Source organism: Meles meles, chromosome 15 (genome assembly GCF_922984935.1).
Source record: "Meles meles chromosome 15, mMelMel3.1 paternal haplotype, whole genome shotgun sequence".
NCBI lineage: Eukaryota > Metazoa > Chordata > Mammalia > Carnivora > Mustelidae > Meles > Meles meles.
Window position 1 is genome coordinate 21,258,900 of NC_060080.1, and position 22,320 is coordinate 21,281,219.

The following is a 22,320-nucleotide window of genomic DNA, read 5'->3' on the forward strand; positions in this document are numbered from 1 at the left end:
TAAACAAAATGGTATATTGATACAATGGAATATTATTCAGCCATTAAAAGGGAGGAAGTGCTGAACATGACACAATGTGGATGAGTTTCAAAAACACTATGGCAGGGGCCCCTGGGTGGCTCAGTGGGTTAAAGCCTCTGCCTTCGGCTCAGGTCATGGTCCCAGGGTCATGGTCCCAGGGTCCTGGGATCGAGCCCGCGTCGGGCTCTCTGCTCGGCAGGGAGCCTGCTTTCTCCTCTCTCTCTCTGCCTGCCTCTCCACCTGCTTGTAATTTCTCTTTCAAATAAATAAATAAAATCTTTAAAAAAAAAAACACTATGGCAAGTGAAAGAAACCAGATACAAAGGGTCAGATAGTTTATGGTTTCTTTTATATGGGATCTCCAGAATAGGCAAATCGATTAAAAAAAAAAAAAAAGCAGATTAGTGGTTGCCTGGGTATGGGGGAAGTGGTGGTGGGGAATGAATGCTTAAAGGGTACAGGGTGTTGTTCTAGAGTGATTAAAAAAAATTGAGGGGAGCTAGAGAGAAGCGATCATTTGCACCATACTGTAAATGCACTAAGGGCCACTGAATTGTTCATACTTAAAAATGGCTAATTGTACGTTATGTGAATCTCTCCTTAAAAACAGAAAACTCAACATAATTGAATATTTTCTGTGTCCCAGCATCCCCTCCCCTCAAGAAAGAGAACCAGCCAGCACGCTAAACACCCAGCCAAGAAAACTGCCCAAGTAAACACAATGGTAGCATTTGCAGCAACAGAATGAAGTTAAACCAAGAAATTGGTGGGAAGATGTCAACCTCTTGCATTGTAGGGTGTGCTCCAGGGTGAAAGCCGTGCTGTGCTCAGTGACATCAGAGACGTCGGATTTAAAGATCAGCCTGAGAGCACCCAGAAAGTGTCCGAGCTGCGAATGCGCCCGAAACCATCCCCCGACCTGGATTTGCGCCGGGCCACTGTGACTCCAGGCCGCAGAGCGGGGGAATGGGCCAGGTGTCCCCGAACACCCTCTCCGCCAGACCACGAAGCAAGGCTTCACGGGGGCCTCGGGTATTAGGTTTGTCTCAAAGCCCCAGGAACTTCTGGTGGGCAGAGGCGTGGGGGCTGGGATTCCGGGCCCCTGGAAAGGGGCGCGAAGGTGTGACGGGGTAGGGGCAGGGGCGGCGGGGTGGGCTCGGCCGCGCTCAAGGCCCGGCTCCAGTTGCGAACCGCCGTGTTTGTGCGCTGCCAGCCAGTGCGCAGCCTGCACGCCGCCGGCAGCTCGGTGGTTCGGCGGTCTCAGGCTCCAGCCAGAACGAGCAGATCCTCACAAAACGGTGGTGGTTAACTGACCGAATGAATGTCCTTCACGTCGGGAGAGCAGTAGGATTTTATTGGAGCCCCCGAGACACCGAAGGGAAATTTAGGGCAAATGACGAAAGTAAACCCCCGGCTTTGCAAACCGGGTCTGCGCCTTGCAGCTGCGGAGCACGCTGCGTCCCCGTCGCAGGGGAAAATGCTACCTAGCGGCCGGAGGTTGCCGGCAGGATCTCAAAGTGTCCGCAGTCCTATAAAAGCCACGGGGGTGGGGGTGGGGGAGGGCGAGTGAGGAGGTGCGGGGTTTTTTGTTCGTTTTGTAAAAAGCAGGGAAATGGAAGGGAGGCGGATTGCCCATTTCCTTCGTCCAGAGTTGGGAAGCGGGTCCTTTGCTCGCACTTCTCTTTCCAATTTCCTTTGTTCTGTGCGACGTGGAGAAGCTCGGCGGGGCGAGGGGGGCGGGGGGCAGCTTTCCGCCAAGTCCCTCAGATCTTGTAGGAATCGTGCGGCTTTGGTAAGCATTAGGGAGGTACTGGCAGGTGTCAGAAACAGCGGAGCCTTCGATAGCTCAGTTGGTAGAGCGGAGGACTGTAGTGGTGTGAGTTGCGGCAATCCTTAGGTCGCTGGTTCGATTCCGGCTCGAAGGACTTCGTACAACATTTTTAGCTTCGTTTAATTCAATTATCCCGCAGGGAGAAAGTTTCACTCGGAGGCCCGCTGTGCATTTGCAGGAGCACGGCAGCTGTTCGCCAAAACACATGTGCGGTACGTAGTCAGTATCCGACCCAGCTCTCGTGGGTTAGATGCGAAGATTTGTATTACTGTTGCTTACGTATGGTTTTATACGCCTTCTGTAAAAAATCTTGCCCATGACCCCACCGCACTCTGCCATACAAACGTCTTCAACTATGGACGGTCCCCGGGTCAGCGACCGGCCGAGAACATCCTGTAAGGCAAAGGGAAGAGAGCCGGCAGCAGGCGGGGGATTAGCTCAAATGGTAGAGCGCTCGCTTAGCATGCGAGAGGTAGCGGGATCGATGCCCGCATCCTCCACTCAGGTTTTTGCCCCGCGCATCAGAGGATCAGAGGATCCCTTAATAGCGGGAGATCCCTGACCCAGGAAGGTGTTTTGTGATAGAGAGGAGCCGGGTGAGCACCGATTAGCTTCGCACATTGTCGTTTTATTTTGCAGGTGAGTCTTTTCCAGTTTAGTTCCTGGTCACTGTGTTTTCCTCCTGCTGGCGGGCAGGCCGTTAACCGTCTTCTGAGAAGATGCGGTGGAACCCTCCGGCCCGATTTGCCGGCCGAGCCCCCAAACGCCACTGGCTCAGGTACCCGCTAACGTGCGAGGGAACCCCTGCGTGCTGACCAATGGCAGCGAGCCTTACTGGGCGGTTAGCCAGCTGTACCCGCGGCCAATAGGCGAGAGACTTCTTGTTTCCTGGCAGAGCGGGGTCCCGGCACCGCGGCGCTCGGGTTTTGTTTGGGTCCCGGGTGGAGGGCCCGGGTGCCGGGGCCCGAGGTGGCGCCTCGATAGCGGGAGAGGGAGCGGGATCGCCGGCCCCGAGAGAGGTGAGGGGCGCTGCGTGGAGCGCGGGCCCCGCCGGCCCCGGCCCCGCCCCCTTGTCAGCCCCTATCAGCCCGGAGCCCCTCTGGAATGCCACCCCACCCCCCCCAGCCCGGCCCACCCCCCACCCCACCCAAGGCCCGGGCCTCCCTGGCCCCACCCCCACGCCCGTGGCCGCACCTCTGACCCCTAGTCCCTGCCTAGAGTGTGAGTCTGTCTCGCCCCTCCATGCCTCCGAACCCCACCCTGCCTCGGGCGAGGTCGGTCAGTGTGAGACGAGGGTCTGTCGGAGTCGAGGGTCGAGAAACCACTCCTTGCCCCCAAGTGGGTATCTACCAGCCACTTTTTTAGGGGTGCTCAGAATACCCATCAGTGACCCACAACTACTGCCAGGGTAGCTTTTTTAGGGACTCCAGAGCTTGGCAGGGCGGGAGGGGGCCCGAAACAGACCCATGCCCTAACTGGAATTGAGCTACAGGTGAGCAGGTGGCTTCTGCCCAGTTTCTTTTGTCTTCTTGGCAAAGGCCGCTGTTCTCTAGCTTGCTTTCATAATAGGGATAAGATAGAAAAAAAAAAAAAAAAGAAGAAGAACCAGCCCTTCCAGGGCTCAGGGGAACAACAGACCCAGTGCCTGGTGGGGCCTTGTGAGGACAGAGGAGTGGAGAGAAGCAGCTGCCCACTTAAACTTAGAAACTCGGAACTTGGTTCTCTCCACTCTGCTGCACTGGAGAGTGGGGAGCCAGGCTAGGAACCAGAGATCCAGAAAGGCCCATCTGTCAAGATTCCATGTGTTGTGGTGGGTGTGTCTGGGCCTAGTGTGGGAAATCTGACCTCTCAAATGTTATTCTCTAACCTTTGGGCTGCAGAAAAGTTTAGAATCTAGCATTTCTCAACATGGTTAAGCAGTTGAATATTTCATTTTGGAGCAGCCAAGCTGTTGTAAAATGGGGTCCCTTTAGGTCAGTTACATACCTCAGTGTGGGGACAGAATACTGCTTTATCTTAGCCTTTGCCAGAAGGCCCCTTCTACCTTTTCTGAGGTTGAAAGAGCCTCTTGCTTCTTAGGGCACTCCCTTAGGATAGCTTTCACTTATCAGGAGATACCCGAAAAACTTGTTTTCATTTTACTTCCTCTCCTTCCTACACACCGCCCCCCCACCCCGCTTTTTTCCAGCTCTCAGGGCCAGAGTGGGCAGGAGGATGCTTTCCCGGCCTCACCATGGAGCTGCGCTGTGGGGGCTTGCTGTTCAGTTCTCGCTTTGATTCAGGGAACCTAGCCCACGTGGAGAAGGTGGAATCTGTGTCTAGCGATGGGGAAGGAGGAGCAGGTGGGGCACCAGCTCCCATCAGCAGCCTTGCCTCTTCCCCCGACTACGAGTTCAACGTGTGGACCCGACCAGACTGTGCTGAAACAGAATTCGAGAATGGGAACAGGTAAGAGGAAAGTAGAGGAGGGTGGAAGAAGGAGAAGAGATGTCCGTGTCCCCAAATCTGTGCTCAGTCAGCTCTCTCACCCCATCTCTGCCCTTCCTCTCTCTACCCGTCTCCTTCTCTCCTTGCCTCCTCCTTACTGAATAGGCCTTTCCCAGTTTCACTTGCTCCAGCTGTCCCACATGCCCTGTCTCCAACCCTCCGTATCCAGGGAGCTGTTTCTCCTCTTCTGGAACCTGCAGGTCATGGTTCTACTTCAGTGTCCGGGGAGGAACTCCAGGGAAACTCATCAAGATCAACATTATGAACATGAACAAGCAAAGCAAGCTGTATTCCCAGGGCATGGCCCCCTTTGTGCGCACACTGCCCACCCGGCCGCGCTGGGAACGCATTAGAGACCGGCCCACTTTTGAGGTAAGTTCTCCATGAGGAGGAAAGACAGACTGGGTACTAAAAATAGAAGAGGGACAGGAAAGAGGAGTTATCCTCGATATGGAGTCCCAGGCAGACGGCACACCAGGTTTTGGTATCTACTTTCCCTCCAGTGCTAGCTGGAGTCCAAGATAAGTCCCTGCCTCAGGAAGCCTAGAAGGAGCCGACTGTCCTATGGAAAGTCCCAGAGGGAGGGAAGTTGGTCAGTGTGCTGAGGGTGTAAGGTCAGTTTAAGGTCAGTTCCTGGTGATCCCAGTAGGATCTTAATTCTCACACCAACGGCCCCTTCCTCTTCCTCCTCTGCTCCTCAGATGACAGAGACGCAGTTTGTGTTATCCTTTGTTCACCGTTTCGTGGAGGGCCGTGGGGCCACCACCTTCTTCGCCTTCTGCTACCCCTTCTCCTACAGTGACTGCCAGGATTTGCTAAACCAGCTAGACCAGCGCTTTCTGGAGAACCACCCTACCCACAGCAGGTGCCGACCCCGTCTGTACTCTTGCCACACAGTCCCGGACCAGACAGCATCTCTGGCCCTTCTGGAACTTGCCCCAGCAGCCCTGATCCATAAACACCACCAGTTCTTTTTTCTGTACACAATGTGGGACCTTGGGTACTTTGGACAAATAAGTGTCCGTGTGACCTCGATCTCTCCGCACCACCACCTACATTCCGTTCATCCCCCTGCCCAGTTCAGCCTCTTAATATCCCAGCTTCCGTCAGTTATCCAGAACTTGGTACTGCCATTGCCCAGCACACCCTTTTTTCTGTCCCAACAGAGGGCAACCGTGTACACAAAGTCATCTATTGTAGGGAGCCATAGACTGGGGAGAAAACAGGTTCATGCTGTCCCGTGCTCTGCATCCTGGCGGTGCAGACCACCCAGATCCTCAGCCTCATTTAACATCATGAGGGACTGTAAGGTCCCAAAGGTTAAGGTAAAAGACCAGATCCTACAAATCCTAGGCTGGCGATGAGGCTCACCTCTTGTTAGGATGGTAGCGGCTTCTCCTAGCTTAATGACTTTTGTCCCCACAGTCCCCTGGATACCATCTACTACCACCGGGAGATCCTTTGCTATTCTCTGGATGGACTTCGTGTGGATCTGCTAACCATCACTTCCTGCCATGGGCTTCGAGAAGATCGAGAGCCCCGTCTAGAGCAGCTATTTCCTGACACCGGCACCCCCCGACCATTCTGTTTCACAGGCAAGAGGGTGAGTGGGAATCACCTAAAGATAGTACCTTGACCTTTCCTTAGCCCCAGACCCTGCCGACAGCTTAAGGCCACATTATCACTGGGCCTCCTAGCCACAGCCTTGGCCTGCACTGGGAGGCAAGCGTGGCCACTCCCACTCCACGCGCAGACTCAGCCAGCTGGAAATCCAGCGGCTCTTCTGCCCCCACCCCCATATCCTGTTAGCATGGAGCTACAGAGTGACTGGCCTAATGACCACTCTCCTCTCCATCTCAGATATTCTTCTTAAGCAGTAGGGTACACCCTGGGGAGACTCCATCTAGCTTTGTCTTCAATGGCTTTCTGGACTTCATCCTTCGACCTGATGACCCCCGGGCCCAAACCCTGCGTCGCCTCTTTGTCTTTAAGCTGATTCCCATGTTGAACCCCGATGGTGTGGTCCGGGGCCACTACCGGTAAGAAGCCTCCCCAGCCCATCAGGATTGTTTCTGGTCCCCCTTGTGTCCTTGATCTCAGTGAAACACTACCAGCCTCTCCTTGAATTTCTGTGTAACAGTCCTCTTGCACCCGAACAAGGGCAATTCCATCTCCCTATCCAGTGGCCAGAGAAGGAAGGTGGCCTGTCTCGTGGCACTCTCTGGAAGGAGGAGTTAGAACGGCTGCAGGGAGCTGTGCTTAGCTAGGTCTCCGTGGTCGGGGTGACGGCAGGTCAGGGAGAGGGTCGGTCCTCAACGCTTGCCTTCCTCATGCAGCCTGAGCCTCTCATTTTATAAGTCCGTCTCCCATGGTCTCCCTTCCATCCACGCTCACATCTCCCCCACTGGCCCAGCCTCTCGAGCCCGCTTCAGTCCCTGTCGTCCTACAGCACAGACTCGCGTGGAGTGAACCTGAACCGTCAGTACCTGAAGCCCGACGCGGCCCTGCACCCAGCCATCTACGGGGCCAAAGCTGTGCTCCTCTACCACCACGTGCACTCTCGTCTGAACTCCCAGAGTCCCTCTGAGCACCAGCACAGTCCCCAGCTCCCCGTGAATGCGCCCCTTTCGGACCTCGAGAAAGCCAACAATCTCCAAAATGAAACTCACCTCGGGCACGCATCTGATGGGGACAACCCTGAAGCCTGGCCGCAGACCAAGCCAGCAGAACAGAAGGCCAGTGGTGTGTGGATTATGCCCCAACAGTCTGCCGTGGCTGAGCAGCCAGCCCCCGACACCATCCCCCCGAAAGAGAGTGGTGTCGCTTACTACGTGGACCTGCATGGACATGCTTCCAAAAGGGGCTGCTTCATGTATGGCAACAGCTTTAGTGACGAGAGCACCCAGGTAGGGATCCCCAAGTGTCCTGAGAGTGTGGGGGCTGTGGCAGGTCAGGAGAGAAAGCTGGGGCCACGGACAGAGGGGAGGTGGCCTTTTGGCAGGAAGGCCTGCGGCTGTAAGAGGTATTCTACCTCCGGACAAGCTTCCGAGGGCCGGGAAGCGATGCCAGTGGGGCTTCGTGTCTCGGTCATTACATCATGACCTTTGAACGAAGATCAAGCTGTCAGCATTGCGGTCTTTATTCTAGACTTTGGGAAACCAGGGGGAAAGGAAAGGTTTGCATTATTGGAGGAAAGAAACTAAGAGCTTAAAAAGAGGCGGATTTGTACCTTTCCAACACCTGGAAATAAATAACATCAGGCATCCGGTGAGAATTCCAGAACACCGGCTACTGCCGGTGGTTGTAACGGTATCTTCCATGGTTTTAGTCACACGGCCCCTGCTTGCCATCTCTTCCTTGCCCATTCCTCCTTTCCGTCTCTCCTGAGTTGCCTTTTTCCTCCCCCAAACAGGTGGAAAATATGCTGTATCCAAAGCTCATCTCCTTGAACTCAGCACACTTTGACTTCCAAGGCTGCAATTTCTCAGAGAAGAACATGTACGCCCGAGACCGCAGAGACGGCCAGTCCAAGGAGGGAAGCGGCCGGGTCGCAATCTACAAAGCCTCAGGGATAATCCACAGGTTGGCTGGAAGCTGGGGTGTAGCAGACAAAGTACCTCCCCAGAGAAAACACCAACCGGTCTAGGCTGTCTGGGCAGCAGAGGACGGCCCAAGCCTTCTCAAAAGACAGGCTCCTCGTGCGTATCACTGTCTTTAGTCTGGGACTCTGTCTTGTGGGGACTTCCAGGCTCTGCCAGGCTGTGCCTGAGGCCCGGCCTTAGCACTTCGATCGTATCCATTTTTGTCCAAGTGATTGCTTCTTAGAGCACCGAGGCTGTCCCCCGTGGTTCTGTCCCAATTCTGTCCAGGCGGGACCCTAACAAAGGTCTCTGTGTCCTAGTTACACACTTGAATGCAACTACAACACTGGGCGCTCCGTGAACAGCATCCCTGCCGCCTGCCATGACAACGGGCGCGCCAGCCCCCCGCCACCTCCGGCCTTCCCCTCCAGATACACCGTGGAGCTGTTCGAGCAGGTATGGCTACATGGGGTATGTGGGGAAAGGGGGAACCTCCAAGTCTGGAAGGGCCTTCGCTCCTGCGGCCTGAGTCAGGTCCCCTGAAGAGAGGCTCGCCACTGTCACCATCTCCCCCCCGGGATTATTTCCCTCAGCTCGTGTAAAGGCCAGGCCTTGACGGTCATGGTATCGAGAGGCTGAGTAGGCACTATTCTGTCCCCACACCACAGAGAATCCCCAGCACAGCTGACTCGGAGTCTTTGCCTCTGAGCCCGTCCTCCTCTTTATACTGTGTGTGTTCGCTCCTGGGCTTACAGGCATCGCCTCTATGCTGGTCTTGATGACTTCTGGGTCCCAGGGCACAAGAAGTCCAACGAGCTGCAGGTTATTGACAAGATCGAGGCCCCTTCTGCTAAGAGAATTCCTGGTGCCCGCCAGAAAGCACACCAGCTCATGCCCGTAAAGGAGGAGGGCCCCCCAATGAGCAATCGTTTAGGGAACACCTTTAAACCTGCTGAGATAAACAACCTTGGCACAAAATTTGGGGCACCCACCGAGAAAATCTGAGGCCTGGTCTCTCCTTCCCTTCCACTGTGCTGTGCAGCCCACCCTAACCCAGCAGCCTGGGCTGGAAGTCCCAGACGCTGAACCAGACTCCACTACCCTGCAGGTGGGACGAGCTATGGCCATTGCCGCTCTGGACATGGCAGAATGCAACCCGTGGCCCCGGATTGTGCTGTCAGAGCACAGCAGCCTCACGAACCTCCGTGCCTGGATGTTGAGACACGTGCGCAGCAGCCGAGGCCTGAGCAGCACTGTGAGCTTGGGTGTCAGCAAGAAGAGAGGCTCTCGAACTCCACCCAAAAGTAACAGGTAAGACCCACAGGGTGAAGGAGGAGAGGGTATGCAAGTGGGACGGGGCTGTAGAGCTAGAAATTCCAAGGGATTTGTGTTTCTTCCCCATCCAAAAGGACCACATCGTAAATAATTTCAGAGTAAATTAAAATTGGTAAGATTAATGCATTTTTTTGGAAAATGGGATCCTCTTCCCTTTTATCTGGGGCTATGTACTTCCTGGGCATCTGAAAACCAGGCCAGAGGCTTCCCTGCTCAGAGCCGTGCCCAAAATTAAATATAACTAGTGGAGATGGGAGCAAGGTCTCAGCTTCTGGTGATGGGGACTGCTCCAGGGTCCAAGGGCCATCACTACTGGGATAAGAGGGGAATTCACCGAGAGTTCAAGCTACCCAGAGACACCCTTGATAGTTCTTAGTATGTCTCTGCGAGAGCAGCTATGTGCGAACAAGGGCTTGTAGGTGCTCCGAGATCAGCTGCCGTGCCCCAGGTCAGACACCTTGTCCGCGGACGCAGATTCCTCCCTTCTTCCTTGTAACGGGTCCCTGTGCCCATCCCCCCAGAGGTGCTTTCCTGAGCAGACCCAGGGGGAAGCCTTGGGCCATAGCCTCCTCCGCCTGGGGTTAACCAGCCTCTGCTTCTTTGCAGCGGCTTGCCTGTGTCCTGCTCTGAAAACCCCTTGAGCCGGGCACGCAGTTTTAGCACCGGCACGAGTGCCGGGGGCAGCAGCAGCAGCCAGCAAAACTCTCCGCAGATGAAGAATTCCCCCAGCTTCCCTTTTCATGGCAGCCGGCCCACAGGGCTGCCAGGCCTGGGCTCCAGCACTCAAAAGGTCAGCCACCGGGTGCTGGGCCCTGTCAGAGGTAAGCCAGTCTGGGAGCCCCTGCAACAGGTGTTCAGTTGTTTGGGGCACTGCTGGGGGAAATGAGAGCTTGAAGAGACACACTTGGCTGGGTCCAAGGGGTCGATCAATAAAATTAGTTTATAGCAGCATCTGCAGCCTTTCCTGCGACCTTGGTGTTCCCTGCGCCACGAGCCCCAGAGCAGTAGAGTGTGTGGCCCAGGCGGGAAGCCTGGGCACCTGAGCTGCGTTCCATGCTGGGGAGCAGGGGGCTTTCCAAGGCCAAAACACTAGCTGAAGCAGGGCCATGCTGAAGTGTGGAGGCTCCACGGTAGGGCCGGCGTCAGTCTGTCCTGCTGGGAGCAGCGTGTGTCCTCATGCCGCAAGCCACAGCGCTGTAGGGCCGGAGACCCCTAGCCAAGGTCTCTGTGGGATGAACCTGTTCCTGGCTTCAGAGCCTGCCCCGAAAGTGGTATCAGAAGGATTCTAACTCTTCCAATGCGAAATGGAAGAACTACAGACAGCTTCTGTTTGAGGCTTACTGAACAACAGTCTGGCCCCTTCCAGCGGTAGCCACGGCTGCTCAACAGTGCATCGGTAGCCCTAGGCTGGGCTGGAGGAGACCCTGCCTGATGAGAGAGTCTGGGCTCGGATGTCTAACAGGAACTGTGGGCCTTCAGGGAAAAAGAGGAAGGCCAGTGGAGCCATTCCTTGGGAGTGACTCAGACGTTGGTGGGGAGAGACTTGTGCTGCCACTTCTAGAAATACACTAACCCCCAAATCAGTACTGTCGTGGCCTCTGGGCTGGAGAAATCCTGCCAGAGCGTGGAGGCTTGTCAGCTGGAGCTAAGAGTCCGCGGGTCTTCAAGCTGCACTCGTCCTTGTTAGCGCTTCCCAGGTGCAGACCAGAAGCGCGCACTGGGCCAGTGGCTGTGGCAGTCTCACTGCACTGGGGGGGCAGCACGGGGAGGGAGCAGCTTTGGCCAGTGAGACGCTATCCCTGACGAGCGACGCCCATACCCCTGCTTATGTTCCAAGCCCCATTCTCTGAGATCCTCCCGTCACTGGGACAGCACGCTTTTGTACGCTGTGTTCGAAGGACAGATTCAAGTAATACTAACCGTGTATTTGTATTTAAATAGCATTAAACAGTGAACAAAATAGTATCATATCTATATTTCATTTGATCCTCACAAGGCCCTGTGGGGTTGATGGTATCTCTGTTTTTCTGGTGAGAAAACAGAGGCCGTGGAAGGGGGACTTGTCCAGGAAGCCACAGCTGTTAGTGGCAGTGTTAGTCAAGCTTCTTGCTATTCAAACTTCCTCTCATTTCTTTTCCTTTTTTCTTTTTTGTCAGCCTCTCATACCTTTTCACTCATAGCTCCTAGGAAGGAATGTCAGCATCCTAGATTCCCCTTCCCTGACTACAAAAGAGAAAGAGGAAAGATTCCTCTCTAGGTCCAGGTCTTCCCTGGAAGATTCTAGGCAGTTTCTAATCAGTATTTTATTATTATTATTATTATTTTACTATCACCCCAGCCCACCCCAATGCAGAGTGCTGTGTGAAGCTCCTTCAGTGAGGGATACGTATTCTGTGTCTCTGTAACTTCCCCCAGATAACAGAGAAAAGGTGCATATTCAGTACTAAGGATTTCCTTACAGGAAACAGACCTAAAAACAGACAGTCAACAGCACATAAAAGCACACACTCGTTATAAACACAGGGGACTTGGGGAGCCAGTGTCGTAGATAAACTCAAGAGTAATTAGCCGAAGAATGTTCAGTTGAGAAATGGTTTTGAAGAATGGACGGTAGCATACGGCCTGACACAGACATGCCAGAGACGAGAATGGGAGCCAGGACCAGCACTGCTGTGTCGAGAGGACAGGAAGCAAACGTTCCTAGCTGGCTCAAAGGGCCACGCACAGAAGTTAGGAGAAGGGAGGTAGGAGGAATAAGTTCAAATGTCTTGAAAACAAAGATTAGGAGTTAACGGAGACATACGGCAACAATTGTGTGCTCCAGAGAATGATGAGAACGAAAGATTAATGGGAGAGCAGCCTGTGTGTACTGGGCAGGCGGGGGAGGGGAATCCTCGCTCTGGTTTATACGTGAGATGACTAATGGCCGTACCAGGGTCCGGGAAGGAGAGATGAATATATTTATCAGAAATAGAGGTGGCCAGGTTCAGTGATCGTGGAAGGCCAGACTAAGAGCTTCAAGGCTATCAGCCAAAGGAAAGAGTCACGGCGATGTTAAGACATTGTCTGGAAGAAAAAATGTTGAGTTTATTCTAGAGATGCTTGGATGTCATGGGCTATCTAGATGGAGATGTCCTGCGGGCCGAAAAAAGAGCCAGCCTGTAGAAAAGGTGACAGCAAGGTTGAATTTAGGTGTCGTCCACACACGCAGGTAAAACAAGTGAGAAGCGAAGCTCCCCCCAGGGGAACGAACTAAGAAGCAGAACAAAAAGAGCTGTCTCGAGTAAGAGACACCTGGGGACTTGCATCCTATTTGTAAGACCGAGAAACTAGGTCTCTAAAGTCACAGAAGGTTGAGAAGGGGGTTACTAATGAGACCAAACAGGAATGCTTTAAGGAGGTGAAAGGTCAGAGCACTGGAATCTCCACTCCAAGTGCTACAGTTTTTGCTGCTTCATCTAAAATCCCTGCGAGCACTGCAGGATAGGAGACTGGGCCTGGCTTAAGACAGGGACCTGCAGTGCAGACTGTGGTGCCTGCACGGGGCTTCCTCAACCGACCCTCAGAAGAACAGCTTTGTCCGACCGACCTGCCCTGTAGCTTTGTGCTGTTTCCTGGCTCCACACATCTGCCGCTTTGGCCCCTGGCACGTCCACGCATCCTCTGTCCTCCAAGGTAGGAAGAACACAACTCCCCTATCTCTGAGACCTCACTACAAAGCAGCTGGGCCTTCCAAACCCAAAACTGAGATTGCGATTTGACAAACAGGTTTTTTCTGGCTTGTAAATTTACGAGAAATTTTCCACTAATGTATAAAGAACACATCACACTTAACTATAGAACTAATTCATGACTACCCTTTCTTGGCCAAAACAGAGCATGAGATTGTGCTATCGAGAAAACTTCAGAAAAGATCTAAGCAGCCAGCCAGAAACTTAAAAGCAGAGGTTCAGGGAGCTAGTCTGGCAGGTTCTATCCTCAAGGCTGGAGGGTGACATTTTAGAAGGCCAACCTTTAAGGCAGACTGGGGGAAAATGGGAATGTTCCTGGGACAGAAGGCTGTGAGAGCCTCCCAGGAAGCCCTGACCCCCGCACCCTCCGACTGCAGGGCCGGGAGAGCTGCTTTACTGCAGTTCCCGCAGCTGCAAAGCAGGTCCTGAGCCGCACCTTCCGGGCTCCGCAGTCAGGCTCCAAACCAGCGGCAGCAGAAGCGCTCACCGCACCAGCAGCAGCTCTTGCTGCCTGAGGAGGGCGAGATCACAGGAGTAGCTAGTCCATGACTGAGGCAGGGAAGCCCAAAGCCTGCAAGATACTGATACAAAAAAGGAGGTGCCCACAGAGCGCGAAGGCAGGCCTGCGCCGGGACAGTGGATAAATCACCGGATTCTCCTGTCCCTCCCGGGGAGCAAAGGACTAAGGGGAGGTCAGTGGGGCACCCAGGGCTCAGAGTCAGGCCGAGGCCTTCTCGTATCGTGCACCCTAGGTGCTTCCCCCAAGTACTGGCCATGGATTCAGGCAAGTCTCTCTCAGTAACAACCTGGCCCATCTGGCGGGCCCCTAAAGTAAAAGACGAGAGGCAAGGTCAAAGTGGAACCTGTCAGCTGGCATCCTTCCACTGCCCTGTCCTCCCTCCCAGCTCTGGCCCTTCCACCTGTGACTCCTAGACCTCTCTCCCGGCCTCTGCCATGCCGTGGCTCAGCTGATGGGCCACTCTCGGCCAAGCAGCCCAAGCCCCATGGTAAGTGAGACGGTCAGAGGAAGAACGCCTCAAGCACCATCCCGCTTGTACTTTTTCCGCTGCATACAGATTGCAGCTTACTTGAGGGCGGGACATGTCTCCTAACACATCTATGTATTCCCTTAGCACCTGGCACTTATTAAATGAGCAGCAAATCCTTGTTGAATGAATAAAAGGCAAGAAGTAGGGAGCCGAATAAATGTTGGTCTCACCTTCCCGCCCTTCGGAGGGCATCAGTGAGGTCTGTGGTCATACCAGGGACTCAGCTAAGGGTGCTACACAGAGGGACAGTTCCAAAGAGGTCTCGATGGGGATGATGCTAGACCCAGGCCCAAATCAGAACTGCTCCTCAAAGTTGTGAGACCTTTATCCATTCTAACTCCTGCCCGGGGAAGGGCAGTCCCCCTCTATCACAGACCCTCACCCCAGGATTAACCAACCCCTCCCAGAATGAAATCTCTGGCTGATTACCATAAAAATACAGTCTCACAACCTCTGGAAGCAAAGCGGATTCACAGATCCCTCTGCACTCAGCCTGAAGCCACTGACTACAGCTCAGAACCAAGACATAACGGAGCTGGGGCTCCTACCTTAAATCCTCTCAGTGGGGACTGAGTAAGCCTGGATTATACCAGGGGCCAGAAGTTAGAACATGAGAAACTGGGCTGTGTGCTCACACTGCCAAGTTTACAGGCAGGCCTGGCCAGGTTTTAAGACTGTCTAAGTGAGTTAAAATGCTATCTTTATGCCTTATCCTTTCCATATTAGGCCTCTCTCCTAAACCATAGTGGTCTCCCTTCCTTCAACTCTCATTAGGGGCAGGATTCTTGAGTCGTATCTGTAGTATCTTTCCCAGAATACCTACATTCACAGTTTTTACATCATATGCCTGTTTTGCTTCATACCTTCCTGAATATTTCTGTTTTTGCTGCAACCTACAAATGTCCCAAAGGCTTGCATTCGCTTTCCTACCTTTCCTGGGATAGGTGAGGCTTCATCCTTTAACATGATTTCAGCATACCCCTATGTATAGGTAGGTATTCCTCAGATCCTCTAGAAACTCAGTTTCCATCCTTGATCAAGTTCAGGTTCATTTCTGCCTATTACATCCTGTCATTTGGACATCATCCTGATTATCACTGTTTTACTGAAGATTTACCCGGGTCTGGGTTCTACAGTATTACCAAGTCGGTGGTGGGTAACTCTTCAGGTTATCTGACTGTGGCCAAGTCTCTGACTTCTGTTGTCTTTCACTGCCGTGTCACCCCTTACTAGCACCCTGCGGTCTGTTTGTTGTTGTTGTTGATTGACGTACAGTTGACAGGTCTGGTTCTTTTTGACTCTTGGCTGCAGCTGGTACCCAGCCTCTCAACAAACTTCTCAAAGCTAATAGCTTCTGTCCCAAAATCTCTCCCTTTTTCCTATTGCTTATTCATCTAAGTATCAATTTTTAAAAATCTGGGTTGGGACTTCCAAAATTAGCCTGTCCCTGCTAGCTACTGCTCGGTATAGCTGGACAAGGTATTGTCACCTACTTCCTCAATCAGAGGTGTTTTCCACTACATGTTGCTCTGTTGGGGCCCAACTGGCATCCTGGGATCTCCACTGACTTCAGCTCCGTGAAGGTTAATAGTCCATTTGGTCTGAGAGCATGTTGGCACCTACTGTCCCTCTGTGATGAGGAAGGACCTGCCAAACCCGGAAGCTTCCTCACCCACTCCAGCCACCATCTGCTCTCAGAGCTCTAGCAGTGAAGCTTCGGCCACAAGGACTGGGCCAGAGAGCTGCGAAAATAGGGTTGTAAGCCTGTGTCCTTAAGCGCAGAGATTACTGAAGCAGCCTGTGGTCTGTAGGGTGTCTGCTACCCAGGAAAATGAAACCTTTACTAAAGTCTCTGGTTTTCTAGGCAGAATTTTGTAGGCACTGGGATATATAGACTGGAAAAGACAAAGTCTCTATACTCAAGAGAGTCAAGTTTCAGCAGAATACTAGTTAAGATTTACTGAGTACTATGTGCCAGACACTATCTTAAGTACTTTAGGTGTACTAACTTATTTCATTAAGGGGACAAAAACCATAAACAATTACAAGCCAAGTGAACAAAGGATAATGAAGGGAGAGGAACAGTTAATTCGAGCTGTGATGGTCAGGGAGGCTTCACCGAGGTGACGTTTGAGATGGGACATGTAAAGTTAAACCGGAAGAGGAAATAGTCCTTGTAGAGGAACCAGAGGGCTCGCTGCCCCAGGGGCAACAGCAGAGGGTATGAAGGATCAAGTCAGCATCCTACCAAGGATGGGTAGACTGGAACCACAGCCGGTGGAGCACTGAAGGCCATGTTAAAAGGCTGAGACTTTATTCTTTAAAAAGACCTTTAGTGTCTCCCCCTGGCCTGAACCAAATGATTTTTCATCAGGTCTAGGTTTTGGAATAATTTCTGGCACCAGTGTGAAAGATGGATTGTAAAAGGTTACAGATTCAAGCTAGGACAACCAGCAGGGAATTTTTTTCAAAAGCCTAATCAGAGAGAGACTTGTATCTGGACACAGGCCACGGCAAGGTTCTCCTTTGAAGGAGGAATCCAAGCAAAGGCAGAGATAGTGTTTTCCAGATTTGGTTAAACACAAATCAAAATGTAAGCAAGGAGTCAAAAGATGAAACAGGGTTTTGAGCCCATTTTGCATCAAGATAAGACAAACAAAAGGAAGGATGGGAGAAAATGAGTTTTGCTGGGGTCACGAGAGACTAGCGGGGGGAGATGCTGGTGGCCACCGACCTGCACCTCTGGGGAAACGGCCGGAAAGCAGCCTGAGAGTTTAGAGTATGCAGAGCAGGAAGGGACCAAGGGGAGAACTGGGAGGGGCTGGTGGGCACTGGTATTTGGGGTCAGGAAGAGCAAACAAAGAGGGGCAGTTAGAGGAGAGAGAACCTAGAGGAGCCGTGTTTCAGAAGCCCAGCTCAGTAACTTTCTTTTCTTCTCTGCCGGAAGAGAACTGAACTGTTCAGAAATGAACAGGTGAATGAGAGTGTTTAGCCCCACAGAGGTGGATGAGGGCTGCCTGTGACCTGGGTAACCGGAATGAATGTCGCAAGTCTTCCTACCCATCTGAGATTGACCTCTGAAGAGGGCTGCTGGTGTGAGGACAAGCTTGACAGCCGGCATCTTCTGAGCAGGGGGCACCAGCAGGGCGGTGGGGTGCCAGGGCCTCGCTTATTTGCCCTTTTCTCTCCTGTGTCCTTTCCACTCAGAGCCCCGAAGCCAGGACAGGAGACGGCGGCAGCAGCCACTGACCCATCGCCCTACTTCAAGCAGCCTGGCCCCATCCCCAAATCCTGCCCCCGGTTCTAGCCTGGCCTCTTCACCCAGCATGGGCTCCTGTCTGCTGCCCAGTTCACTCAGCATATCAGGTCTGTACCCACTGCCACCGAAATCCGGGTGGGTCAGCCTTCCCTGCCACAGAGGGTATAGACCAGGCTCCCTACTAGGCTTAAACCAGCCCCTTCTTGCCACCTGACCTGGACTTCTTTCTTGACTTAATGTAATGCAGCCCTCTGCACACCAGGAACAGCAGTTACCCTCCTGGATTATCCTAGACCCCTAAGCACCTATGCCCTTGTACAGGAAGCTGGAAACTGTCTTTGTAGAATAAAGCAAGTTACCATTCTTTGAGTGTCTGCTATGTGGCAGGCACGGCTCCAAGCACATCACCTCACTTAATCCTCATTTTCATAGCTGAACACCTGAGTACCTGCTACTCTGAACTGCCTCACTCCAGGAGCTGGGCAACATTAGACAAAACTGAATGAAAAAGGCATAGGCCTTTCACTTGTCAGCATGGCAAATGCTGTGTAACCACATCATCCACATAAAACCCAGGCCACCTGCTCTCTTTTAAGTTACACCCCAGCTGTGTAAAGGACTGGGTGGGAATGAGTCCTAAGACTCCAGTCCAACATCTTGTAACTCCCTCAGAGCCCGTAACTCCCAGCCTGTCAGCTCTCTTCAATGGGTAGCCCTCGATCCACCATCTTGGCTACTGACTTGATCCGTAAACACTTACCCATTTGGATGTGATAGGCTCTAAGCTCTAGACATTCAGAATGGTTCAGCTTGATGAGCTCTGAGTCAAGATCCAGGTTGCTACTGCAGCCCTTGGACCAGACTAGAACATGCCATGCTTCTCAAGCAGGGGCCATTTTGCTCATTAGGGAACATGTGGCAATGTCTAAAGACATTTCTTTTTTTTTTTTTTTTTTTATTTATTTATTTATTTATTTGCCAGAGAGAGAGATCACAAGTAGGCAGAGAGGCAGGCAGAGATAGAGGAGGAAGCAGGCTCCCTGCGGAGCAGAGAGCCCGATGCGGGGCTCGATCCCAGGACCCTGAGATCATGACCTGAGCCGAAGGCAGCGGCTTAATCCACTGAGCCACCCAGGCGCCCTAAAGACATTTCTGGTGGTTACTGTGGAGATGGGGCGGGGAAGAAGAAGGGCTATCTAGTGGGTAGAGGCCAGGAATGCTGCTTGACATTCTACAATGCACAAGACAGCTCCCCACAACCAAGAATTATCCAGCCCAAAATGTCAGTATTGCCAATACTGAGAAAACCATAATCCAAAGAAATTTGCCTCTTCTTTTCCATGGTCCCCTACCCTGATATGTTTCCTTTGTTCCCTAGGGAGCAGCTGCTCACTCCTGTCCTCAGGGGACAAGCCAGAGGCTGTCATGGTGATTGGGAAAGGGCTGCTAGGACCTCGGATCCCCTGTATCAGGACACGATTGCAGGTAACATTTCTGGGTCTTCCCCAGCCCGATTCTGGCAGAGCCCAGCAAGGCTCTATACATCTGGGTAGTGGGAGGGAAAATGCTCAGCACTGCTATAAGCCTCTCCCCTCGACTGTATCAGAAAGTTGCGCTTGTGCCCGAGTGCCTCTGTCTGTCCAGTGCCCCCAGTCCCTTCAGCCAGGTTTTTTGCTTGCTTCCAACCCATGTCCCTGCCAGATATACCTCAACCTCAGCCTGCTAACTTTGGCCTTGCCTGCCCCTGCCCTTAGCTTCTCCTCTCTTTCTGCCCAGACCTGCCCGAGGAGAGTTCCCGCCAGGAGGGGTCCCGGATTCCCCAGGTAACACATCTGGTTGCTGCTCCTAAGAACAGCTGTGCCACCAACTCCAAATCAGCCCAGATCCCCGTGCTAAGTTGGCTAAAGCTGGGTGCAGGCAGAGACCGGATGGGTGAAACCTAAGCTGCTCTGGCAGGGGCTGAGGCACAGAAGGCTCCGAGGGAGATCTACTGATTCTCCAGCTGCTTTCCACACACTGTTTCTCTATTTAGCCAGATGTTAGCCATGATACACCATGGAGGTTAAATGCTGGATCCTTTTGTCTCTCCCAGTTAGGTAAGATTGGGAATCATAGACTGAACCCAAGAATCCTCTAGCTGTGACCCTGCCTTACCTTCTCAGCCAGGGACGGTACCCAGAAATTCAAGGTCCCAATACCTATGTTGACTCCTATACTACATTCTTACACATGGAAACTCTAGAAGCAAACCCAGAAGCAAAACAGTTCATGGAAGAATCCAGCCTCTTAGCCCACCCCCTATCCATACAGGCTAGGCCCAGGTTGGGCCGGGGCTCACCGCCGACTTGCAGAGGGATGAGCGGCTCTTCTGGCCCCACATCCCCTATACCCCGGACCAGGGAGAGCAGTGAGCCGCAACCGGGACCCCACTCTGCACCAGGGTGAGCACCCGGGTCCAATCCCTCACCCCACCTCACTTCCATCCCTTCATTCCCATCTCTGCCGTTCAGGATCATTTTCTTCCCTCTCTACTCCCTCTGACCCCCAAAAGACTAAAGGTACTTTCATTAAGAATCTTGTCCCTGATTTTTTTCCATCATGGCCTCAGTCTTCCCTCCAAACAGACAAGAAAACAACTTCTTGTTAGGGCCTAAGGCCTAGGAGCTGTTCCATTCCAGCATCGGCCCACTAGGCAATGCTCAACCCCTCTACCCTTACCCATCTCACCTTTCACATCTCCCAGCCCCTAGCAAACAGAGCAGAAGAGGGGCAGAGTTTTCACAACCCTGATTCCTCTCTCTTCTCTGTTGCAGGCTGCCTCAGGCCGGGCCCCCACGGCCCCGCTCTGCCCCTGCCTTTTCTCCTATTTCCTGTAGTCTGTCTGACTCCCAGTCCCGGATTTGTTACAGCGGGGGGCCCTTGGGCCAACCTGAGGTTTGTTTTGTCCCTAAATCTCCCCCACTCACTGTTTCTCCCCGGGTCTGATGCCTCAATCTTCATGCCCAGTATATAGCCCCAAGATGGGAACACAGTGAGAAATGTGCTAGTCCCCTCCCTCAGCTGTTGATTCCATGTGACAACCATAACTCCTTGGAATGCCAGCCACCCTCTTCTGAGGCATCGCAGAGCATCACCTTGCGATAGGACAAAGCAGGAACCTGCTACCCCATCCCTCCCTCCATAGCACAAGATTTTGGGACCACAAAAAAATATATCTATATTTTTATATTGGGGGGAGGGAGTTGAAAAGAAACCCCTATACTGGGCCCTACACAGTGGCAGCTTCTTGTTCCATAGGGTTAAGGAAGACTTTGAGGAAATAAAAGTTGTTTGAAAAAATCCAGGTGTAGTTGCTTTGTATGTTGTGATGGGTAGAGGGGTGAAGTGAAGTGTGAAGGCCCCTCATACCCTCCATCTTGCCTCAGACTATGTCCTGGAACCCTAGAAAAGAGGGGGAAAGACCTGAGGTAAGGAAAATGCTGCAGCTTTCCGCTGGGGAAATCCTTCAGGCATCAGCTTTCATCCAGCCTGTCCCCCCTTTACATTTTTGACCCACACTTAACGCTCCCCCCACCCCCACCTTTCCCTAGGACTTGGGTCTATAGTAACCAACTGCTCACTCAGGGCCCCTTACCCCAGAACACGGAAATAGAATTCTACATCTTTACAACCACACACACGTACCCACGCGCACACACACGCACCAATCCTGTCTAAATAAAAGCCTAAACAACCTTAGAGAAGTGAGAACTACTTAAGTGAAGAGCCCAAATGCTCATCCTCGGATGGCATGATCCTCAGTACCTTTATTCCGACCGGTGTCAGTGCCTCCTTGTAGCCAAACCCCCAACTGGGGCATAGGGGTACCATGAAGACGGGGGCTGAGGATCAGGAAACTCACCCCATTCTAGCAGGGAGCAGTTTAAGGGGGAGAGGGCAGGGCACTGCAAGGCTCTCCCTACTGTGTGCGGATAAAGGGGCTCAATTCTGGACTATATTATGCTTGGCCCGACACCTTCTGATTTGAAGTTTCGAACCCTGCAGGCCCTGGCGCGGCCTCGCCACTCCACTCTCCGGGGGCTGGGCGCTAAGCCCCGGACCGTTACCTGGGGCGGAGAAAGCGCCACTTTCATTCCTGCTTCTTGGGATTGTTGACGGCCACGTAGTGATAGAGAACGACAAGCAGGAAGAGCGACACGCCCAGCATGTTGGCGAAGATGGCGAGCTGCACGTCTGTGATCATCCTGCGGAGAGGAGGAGGGACTGAGCCTGAGGCCCGCGCACTCCTCGCCCACGCCAGGACTGGTCCTCGCCCCCAGGACCAGCCACCGCCGAAGCGCGGTGGAGCGCGCCTGCGTGCCTCTCACCTAATCAGCTGGGCTCCCCGCGATACGGTCTGCGTACTAGCTGGAGGTAGGAGTCCCGGCCCGGAAGTCGGTGATGCAAGCGCAAGCCCAAACCGGGCACTTCCGGCCTTGCAGCTCGGCCGGAACCGGCTCTCTAGCCCCGCCGTCTCGCTTGCTCCCCGCCTTGTTTCTCAAGGGGCGGAGCGTCGGGCGGGGCTACGGAGGGGCGGCCCGCCGTAGGGGGCGGGGCGGGCGACCCGCAGACATGCGCCTGGGGCCGGCGGGGCGCAGCTGGCTGCAGCTGCCAGCCGCTGTCTTGGTAGGGACCCGCGCAGAGCCGTGGCCACCTACCCGGAGCTCGGCGGTGGGCTAGGGCGAGGGTGCGGCGGCGTGGCTGGGTGAGAGGCTCGGCCCAGATTCCGACTCCCTTTCCTGCCTGGCCCCCCGCGCAGCTGCCCATCCCTCCGCTTCCCGGCTCGGCCCAGCCAGGTGCTTCCTTTAGGCCCTGCCCTCAGGGTGCCCTCTCTGGCCCCGGCAGCGAAGGGGTTGGTGAGCGGCGGCTCAGAATGGGGAGAGAGCTGGGGAGGCCGGGTGCTCCTCTTCTCAGCGCCCGCCTTTTTGCCCACGGCCGCCAAGTGCAAGGATCCTGCCTGTGATCTGAACAGTGCCTCCCTAACTCT

At 53.5% G+C, this 22,320-nt stretch overlaps 2 protein-coding genes and 2 non-coding genes across 9 annotated transcripts; 3 read left to right on the forward strand and 1 right to left on the reverse strand.

Annotated features, from left to right (window-relative positions):
• Window positions 1-1,608: 1,608 nt before the first annotated feature.
• On the forward strand, window positions 1,609-20,367 carry AGBL5 (AGBL carboxypeptidase 5). Of its 6 annotated transcripts, none has more exons than XM_045978936.1 (15): window positions 1,609-2,064; window positions 2,492-2,630; window positions 4,041-4,300; window positions 4,540-4,711; window positions 5,041-5,204; window positions 5,765-5,942; window positions 6,200-6,378; window positions 6,789-7,245; window positions 7,752-7,921; window positions 8,241-8,376; window positions 9,029-9,231; window positions 9,862-10,076; window positions 17,243-17,401; window positions 18,673-19,117; window positions 19,605-20,248. In XM_045978936.1, the coding sequence occupies exons 3-15, from the start codon at window positions 4,086-4,088 to the stop codon at window positions 19,651-19,653; spliced, it is 2,742 nt and encodes a 913-aa protein (XP_045834892.1). In that variant the 5' UTR covers window positions 1,609-2,064; window positions 2,492-2,630; window positions 4,041-4,085; the 3' UTR covers window positions 19,654-20,248. The 6 variants fall into 6 exon arrangements, 5 of the variants coding, with proteins under 5 accessions (XP_045834892.1, XP_045834895.1, XP_045834896.1 ...); XR_006815044.1 differs by lacking the exons at window positions 1,609-2,064; window positions 2,492-2,630 and adding an exon at window positions 2,755-2,871 and having other exon boundaries at window positions 19,605-19,735; window positions 20,108-20,240; XM_045978939.1 differs by lacking the exons at window positions 1,609-2,064; window positions 2,492-2,630 and adding an exon at window positions 2,755-2,871 and having other exon boundaries at window positions 18,673-18,779; window positions 19,605-19,735; window positions 20,108-20,367.
• On the forward strand, window positions 1,857-1,946 carry TRNAY-GUA. Its single transcript is given in 2 exon segments — window positions 1,857-1,893; window positions 1,911-1,946. It is a non-coding gene; the product is annotated as a tRNA-Tyr (tRNA).
• TRNAA-AGC lies at window positions 2,280-2,352 on the forward strand. The gene has a single exon. It is a non-coding gene; the product is annotated as a tRNA-Ala (tRNA).
• Window positions 20,368-20,504: 137 nt separating the features above from the next.
• On the reverse strand, window positions 20,505-21,816 carry OST4 (oligosaccharyltransferase complex subunit 4, non-catalytic). The gene is made up of 3 exons (XM_045978941.1): window positions 21,662-21,816; window positions 21,401-21,538; window positions 20,505-20,735 (listed from the first exon to the last, which is right to left on the reverse strand). Exon 2 carries the CDS (start codon window positions 21,535-21,537, stop codon window positions 21,424-21,426), a length of 114 nt encoding a protein of 37 aa, XP_045834897.1. The 5' UTR covers window position 21,538; window positions 21,662-21,816; the 3' UTR covers window positions 20,505-20,735; window positions 21,401-21,423.
• Between the last annotated feature and the right edge of the window lie 504 nt (window positions 21,817-22,320).

Bases quoted from the DNA above. Each gene is read 5' to 3' on its own strand.
- OST4 (XM_045978941.1), bottom strand. From the start codon at position 21,537: ATGATCACAGACGTGCAGCTCGCCATCTTCGCCAACATGCTGGGCGTG.
- AGBL5 (XM_045978936.1), top strand. From the start codon at position 4,086: ATGGAGCTGCGCTGTGGGGGCTTGCTGTTCAGTTCTCGCTTTGATTCA. The intron at 9,232-9,861 runs GTAAGACCCACA...GCTTCTTTGCAG, and splicing joins ACTCCACCCAAAAGTAACAG to CGGCTTGCCTGTGTCCTGCT. The intron at 10,077-17,242 runs GTAAGCCAGTCT...CTTTCCACTCAG, and splicing joins GGTGCTGGGCCCTGTCAGAG to AGCCCCGAAGCCAGGACAGG.